At 40.6% G+C, this 7,254-nt stretch overlaps 1 protein-coding gene across 2 annotated transcripts; it reads right to left on the bottom strand.

The window, feature by feature from the left end:
• Positions 1 to 3,299: 3,299 nt before the first annotated feature.
• On the bottom strand, positions 3,300 to 5,873 carry LOC139823126 (uncharacterized). 2 transcript variants are annotated; one of them, XM_071795450.1, is made up of 4 exons: positions 4,417 to 5,873; positions 4,175 to 4,342; positions 3,971 to 4,101; positions 3,300 to 3,873 (listed from the first exon to the last, which is right to left on the bottom strand). In XM_071795450.1, the coding sequence occupies exons 1-4, from the start codon at positions 4,601 to 4,603 to the stop codon at positions 3,805 to 3,807; spliced, it is 555 nt and encodes a 184-aa protein (XP_071651551.1). In that variant the 5' UTR covers positions 4,604 to 5,873; the 3' UTR covers positions 3,300 to 3,804. The 2 variants fall into 2 exon arrangements, with proteins under 2 accessions (XP_071651551.1, XP_071651550.1); XM_071795449.1 differs by having other exon boundaries at positions 3,952 to 4,101.
• Positions 5,874 to 7,254: the final 1,381 nt, after the last annotated feature.

Below are 7,254 nucleotides of genomic sequence, written 5' to 3' on the forward strand. Positions count from 1 at the left end.
ATCAGGAAACCAACGTAAATCCGATTTCAGCGGCATCGCCAACTGCGCTAGTGGCGCACGCGTCGCGTCTTTCGGACGGCAAGTACGTCATGCTATCTACGGCTGTCGTGTACGTCTACGATGATACGGGCGCGCGAAAACTTTGTCGTGTGTTGCTAGATTGTGGTCAGGCTAATTTTGTTTCTAAAGCCTTGTGTACACGATGCTAGAAATCGGTCCAAGTCCTCCATTTAAGTTCTTGAATAGAAGTAGTTGGACTTTGATGACTCTAGATGGCGTTATAGTCGAGCGTTAGGTGAAGTCGGCATCGCTGAGCTGCGCTAAGCCCTGAGCCGTCAAGATTGGAATGGTCGGATCTGCACAAGCTGCCGTCTTGATCGTGGCCCATAAGCGAGCTTTTACGCAAAGATAAAGCTTGTCCTCATCCTGTATGCAGACGTCTATCAGCTGCTGCATTGAACCCTCGTCCTGGAAGAAAACAAGAAACGCGTAGCCTTTCGACGGGATTTGCTTTCTGCCTTGTGCGGCCAGTCTACGACGGACCAAAGTGGCGGAAACTGGCCGTGATCTCGTCTTCTCGTCGATGTCAGGTGGTAGTCCGCCTACAAAGACTTTCCTAGAGAAACGGTTTTGCTGCCCTGACTGTGCGACCAGTGCGACTGCTTCGGCGACGACAGCGGAGTCGCTTGGGACGCCGTTATCCCGCCGGTCACACTGACGACGACGCCTATTCCGACGCCAACGTTGATTAAATTTCAATTTATTTTGGGAAATGAAATAGGTAAGTGACAGAGAGAGAGAGAGAGAGAGAGAGAGAGAGAGAGAGAGAGAGAGAGAGAGAGAGAGAGAGAGAGAGAGAGAGAGAGAGAGAGAGAGAGAGAGAGAGACTATTTGCGTGTCTGATTACATATGTCCTCCGGGGCGAAGCCCGGGTAACCAGCTAGTATATATATATAAATTATTTTCTTATATGTCAAAATAGTTCACGCATACACGAAACGAGGTGCCACATGGGTTCATGACGCGCTTTACAAGCTCGTTTAAGTACATGCGTGGGCGGGGGGATTTTGCTCCCTTGCACCCCCCTCCCCATGCATGTACTTTATAATTTCGCTTTACAACTTAGCATGTACTTTAAGTTGTAAAGCGAGTTCCACGCTGCCTACCGGCGGGGTGGGTGCGGGGGAGGGGGGGCCGAAGGCACAACATCTACAATTTAATATAGTCAGGATAGTCAGGATAAATTAATAGATTATTTTATTAGTTTATCCTGACTATATTAAATTGTAGATGTTATATGCATACACACACACACACACACACATGCGGGGGTGCAAGGGGGGCCTTCGGCCCCCCTCCCGCAACCACCTCCGCCGGTAGGCAGCGTGGAACTCGCGTGAGACACTATGTATATGATGACACTATGTATATGATGATATATAAAATTAAAAATAAACACAATTAAAAAAAACGTAATAGTTTTTCATTTATTATCTTTCTTTGCGAGTTCTGTTACTCTCTAATTTTTTATATCAGCTCTCGCTTCTAATCGTGCGGTGTCGAATCGTGCGGTGTCGAATCGTGCGGTGTCGAATCGAGCGTGTCAAATCGTGCGGTGTCGAATTGTGCGTGTCGAATCGTGCGGTGTCGAATCGTGCGGTGTCGAATCGTACGTGTCGAAAAGTGCGGTGTCGAATCGTGCAATGTTCGTGTCGAATCGTGCGGTGCCGAATCGTGCGGTGTCGAATCGTGCAATGTTCGCGTCGAATTGTGCGGTGTCGAATCATGCGGTGTCCAATCGTGCGGTGTCGAATCGTGCGGTGTTAAATAGTTACCTGTCCAATAGTGCGTGTCTAATCAAGCGGTGTCGAATCGTTACGTGTCCAAAAGGAGGTCACCCGCAGCGAGCAGCCAGAACTGTAAGATCTCCACTCGGGTGCTACCAAGTAATTGAGGGCTCGATCTCGGTCGCGACCCGGCGCAAGTAAACGTTTATATCGATTCGATTACCGTGTAAATCGGCCTGATCACTTATTGCATTTAGGTACCGGCTCCCGTCGTTGTGGGTGCCGGTTAGCTTCTCGCGGCTATTTTCCGGGACCGCGGGCACGTGGCCGGCCGAGATCGTAGCCAGGAATATTTCGGAAAGCCCTCCTCGAAGCTCGTGTGATCGACAGTCAATTCGCGGTTATTGTGGCGTGTATTTTGTGAATCGTGGGCGGAAGCGTGCCGCGGGCGGTGCGCTTCGGCGGATATTGTGTTTAGCGTTGCGTATTCGTGAGTATTGGTGCTTGCCGTGCGAGAAAGCATACGGGGCGCGTCGCGGGAGATCGCATCGGGCATATTGCATTGTATCACGAGCGTCGCGGATATTTTGCGTCGCGTTCGCGGGCAAATATCGTCGTGCTTGCTCGAGGGGGAATCTCGCGAGCGCACTATTGCATAGCGTTGCGCACTTGTGGGTTCACGCTTCGGGCATTATGTCGTGCGTATAAAAATCGTTGTGTATTCGAGATCTGGGGATTAAGGCGTAGGCGGATTGACGATATCGCGTGGTCGCGCTTATATGAACCGAAATTACTGAGCTCGCTTGAGAGCTTCGCGGATACTTGGTGCCGCCTGTCCGGGCGAGTACCGGCACGCATCGTTCGAGAAGGGAGTCTTGCGGACGTGAACATCACGCGCTCCGTGCGTGCTTTAATCGCCGATTCGACTACCGCGTTGCTACCGACCATTTGAGCGATATCTGGCCTTAGTTTCCCGCTATGATTTACATGTTCTCTTTGTGAAATATATTTGGTTACTATTGTTCATCATCGAGCTTTATTTGTGTGTCGATTGCGTTACGCTCCCTCTCCACCTCCACCTCTATAACGCGGAACTGCGCCCTGAGCTTGCGTCGAGGCCGTAAGAACGGACATTGTCGAGTCGTGGTGCGCGTCTCTAATCGCACCTGGCGCCCAATCAAAAGGTATCAATAAAGATCCTGGATACGGAAGTTACGGTAAGAGATTTGACATTGTTAGCCTCTTAGAGCTATCGTCTGGTTACTAGACGACTAATTTGCAGCCGCGCCTCTTCGGCTAGCGAGACCGAGGGAAATCGGGATGCAATGTATTAAAATAATTTTAATGAAAGGAATTTTATTCTGCAGAGTGAAAGCAAGAATAAAATAATAAATAAGTTAATAAATAACTTTAGAAAAGTTAAAAATATAAAAATATTGAATATAAAAATGCTTAACCTTAAGAGGTTAGGTTAGAAAATAAAGTTTTAAACGAAGTTTTTTTACAGTTTGATAAATTATTTATTTTTATTATTATTGTTTTAAATAAGTAAATTTATTTATTATTAATTAAAAAAGAGTTTTACAATATACTAAATAATTTACTTTTATCACTAATTTAATAAGTAGATTAAACTTATTTAAAACTTTAACAGTTCAACACAACACATTTTGGTTACGGCAGAAACTTTGATTAAAACATTCATTACAAAACAATTACAATGTTTTATTAGTATTAGTTTTCTTTTGAAATGTTTTCTTCTTCGCCATCAATTTTTTTATTTCTTCATTCAGTTTTTTCTTTTCTTCAGCTGCAGCTCTTTTAGCTTCCTTTTCTTCAGCTATTCTTTTCTTTGCTTCTTCTCTACGCTTTTTTCTATCTTCTATTTTTCTCTGTTTTCTTAATTTTTCCTCTTGTATTGCCAAATGATGCTGTTGCCACTCTTCTGACGTCAATACGGTGGAGATCTTTTTGGTTGACTTTGTTTTCTTTGTTCTTTTAATCTCTTCAGGCCAAATCAGAGCTCTTTTGAAAGGCGATGGGACGTTTTTTCTTTCTCCATCTTTATTGCATTCGGTATCAATATCTGTAAAAAGTGTTGTTATTAAAAATCACATTATTTAAGTATTTAAAAAATATTGGAAAGTTAGTTTTTTATACATACTTTGAGTTTTATCACTCACTTGGTTTTGAATCTCTTTAAAAACAGTGTTTCGTAAAACATTTTCATTTGACTTTTCAAAAATCTTTGTCGCTCTTTCCATACTTAGATCTCCATACTCAATTTTATTTTCCTCATCGCCATTCTTGAACTCTGTAATCAATATTTTAAAAAATTAAATTTATTTTATACACTATTTTTTAAAATAAATAATTATTTATATTACCTTCAATTGCACCAATATTTAAAACTTGTTTATTACAATTTGAGCTCTCCTCGGATCTTTGAAACACTTCTTTATCATTTTGTGTTTTATTTTCAACATTTGCATCAACGTTTGCATCAACGTTTGCATCAACATTTGCATCAACATTTGCATCAACATTTGCATCAACTGAAAAATATATAAATATAATGAAATTAACTTTAATTTGTATAAAATATTTTATATAATAATAGTTTACAAACCTTCAGACAAGTTACATTGACCAAAATCTTCAGAAGGCTCTACATCAACCATACATGTTGAATCACAAATCTTTGAAGTATTTATGTGAGCCTCCGCTGTACCTAAACTTTCTGTCTCCAGTGTTAAACTGTTTTTATTTTCTTCTGGTAATACAACTATTTCTAAATCGTTAATATCTACATCCATATCTAATACAGGCGCTGGATCTACAATCTCAATCAACACTTCACTTTTATCCAGTCCGGAGTCTTCATTCGTATTCACACTATTACTAGCATTATTTCCTAAAGTAAATATAAATAAGTACGTAATTACAATGTTAATAAGTGACAAAGTCTCTAGGTAAATACATAAATTTTGATCAAATTTGCTCAAATTTAATCAAAATAGTATTTAAAATTGTTTATTATAATTAATATCAAATGTTCAAAATATTTAATCTAATTATTTATAGTTGCACCAGATAGACGTTTCATGTCCAGCCAGTACTTAAAAAGACCTTCATTGTCACTGTTGGAAATCTTCAAGCTTCCATTCGATAAAGCATTTTTAAAATCCTGAAGATCATCAGAACTCAATCGATGTTCGAAATATTTGAGATGTTTTTTGGCTTTCTCTTGTTCGCTACTTGTGTCTGCTAAATCTTGATCCACATGCTCACTAGACTCTGTATTTTTTTTCTTCTTTTTATTTAAAATATTGAAATCAACAGCGTCTGAAGAAAATGGTGAAAGACCACAAGTCCGAAAGCCATGTTCAATAATATTTCCTAAATTAGGCATTGAATCCAAAGCTTGTTTTAAAACTGGAGCAAATTTTTTTCTTTTTAACTTTACAGCTCCATGATCGATCCTCCATTGATCAACAGCCTTCTTCCACTTTGATTTTAATGGATGGAATACAGCTACATCAAGTGGCTACAGTATGTGTGTTGCGTTAGGATATAAAGCGATGAGCTCTATCTGATTTGTTTTACCAAATTGTGACAAAGCCAGGGTCAGATGCGAAGCATGACCATCTACGTATAAAAGTACTGGAAATTGAATGTTGTTCTTTACGAGCCATGGATGAAATGTAATAGTTATATAATTATAAAAGCTGTCTGCTGTCATCCAGCCTCTTTCAGTGTTCCCAGCAATCCATCCTGGAGGTAGACTGTTTGTAACAGCTGCTGGTGTCCTTTCATATCAGAAAAGGATCATGGGTGGTAACATAATGCCTTCAGCATTTACTGTAAACAAAACAGTTAGACTTTCCTTCTCATCACCATGTACAACCTTATAAACAGACTTTGATCCTTTACGAGCCAATACTCTATCTGCCTTTGGAACTAAGAAGAATGCACTTTCATCTAATTGTAAGTTATATACCCTGGCGGAAAAAATTTTTATGAATAACTACAAAATTTAACTAGAAATAGAAATTTGTACATTTTTGTTGAAATATTTAATTTTTTGTAGAAATAGTTATTTTTTTGTAGAAATATCTACGAAATAGTACCACAAATTACAATGTTTTCAAATCAAGAAATTATTGCAAGTAGTATTTTATGAAAAACTACAATTTTATAAAAAATAGTACAAAAATCTACAAATTTTAAAAATTTAAGAAGAAACAAAATCTTAAAAAATTAAAACATTTGCTTACTTGTAGAATACTACAATTATTTATAAATGACTATCAAGAGACACGGTAGTGTCTCGCGCCAAGTACACGCGGAGCGAGACCGACCGTGACTCTTTTACGCGACGCGACGGGTTGCGAGTACTCGAGATGTTGAGATCTCGATAACGAGTGAATGGATCAAGTTCTAAGTAGGCTTGATCGATAGCTTGGGGTCCAATTAGGGGGGGGGGTTTCTCTTATAATATTCCGCTACGTGCCCTACGAGCGGAGATATTGCGACGCAAAGTCCAAATGTGAAAATTTTTTATTAAGATACGTCGTCGTCGTCTACGTCGACAGCTCTCATCTCAATATTATTATGATTATCATAGAAACGTCACTTTCACTTTTTCGACACTGGCGGCTAGCGGCGTTAGTATCGCAGTGCAGTGCAGTGCAGACAGTACGTTCGTTTAGCGCGCTGTCAGTCAGTTCAACAGTTAACCTATTCATCAGTTAACCTATCTCGAGAGCACTCGAGAGACACGGTAAGTATGGCTAGATTCGGGGAGCGCGCTATTAGCGCTATTTGCTTATTCTAACCTTGTTTTATACCTGATGAGCGATAAAGATAGAATGATGCAATAGCGCTAATAGCGCGCTCCCCGAATGCAGCCTACGAAGTACGCGCGGAGCGAGACCGACCGTGACTCTTTACGCGACGCGACGATTAATTACTGTTATACTTATTTTATTTACTGTTTATTACTACGTTTACGTGAGTGTTTATACATACAGGTTAATAACTTATTTACTGTTTACTACGTTTACGTGAGTGTTTATACATACAGGTTAATAACCTGTTATACAATATTATTTTTTATATTGACGGCAGGAGCTGATACTGAGATCAAGGAGCCTGTTCACACGAGGCGTTTCTGCCGCGCGATTGCGGCCGCGCGTTAATAACGTTTGCACGAGCCGCACGTGCGTACGCGAAACGGCAGTAACACCGTATAATCATGCCGGCGATATACTGAATTTGAATTGCTTCGTGCTCTTATCTGGAGATTTCGTATCCCTACATCGTGTTACCATTGCACCGCTGCCGGAACAGAAGATTCTCTACGCTTGGCAGAAAGTGACGACTGACACGTTCGATCCCGACTTCGTTGATCGCAGAAGAGCTGGACTCGAGGTACGTTTCCGATTTGCAATTATAACAGTATCGT

Source organism: Temnothorax longispinosus, chromosome 12, assembly GCF_030848805.1.
Source record: "Temnothorax longispinosus isolate EJ_2023e chromosome 12, Tlon_JGU_v1, whole genome shotgun sequence".
Taxonomy (NCBI): domain Eukaryota; kingdom Metazoa; phylum Arthropoda; class Insecta; order Hymenoptera; family Formicidae; genus Temnothorax; species Temnothorax longispinosus.

Excerpts from the sequence above, each read along its gene's own strand:
- LOC139823126 (XM_071795449.1), bottom strand. The coding sequence starts at position 4,603 with ATGGATGTAGATATTAACGATTTAGAAATAGTTGTATTACCAGAAGAA. Across the intron at positions 4,343-4,416 it reads TCAATGTAACTTGTCTGAAG|TTGATGCAAATGTTGATGCA; the intron begins GTTTGTAAACTA and ends TATATTTTTCAG. Across the intron at positions 3,874-3,951 it reads AGTGAGTGATAAAACTCAAA|ATATTGATACCGAATGCAAT; the intron begins GTATGTATAAAA and ends CACTTTTTACAG.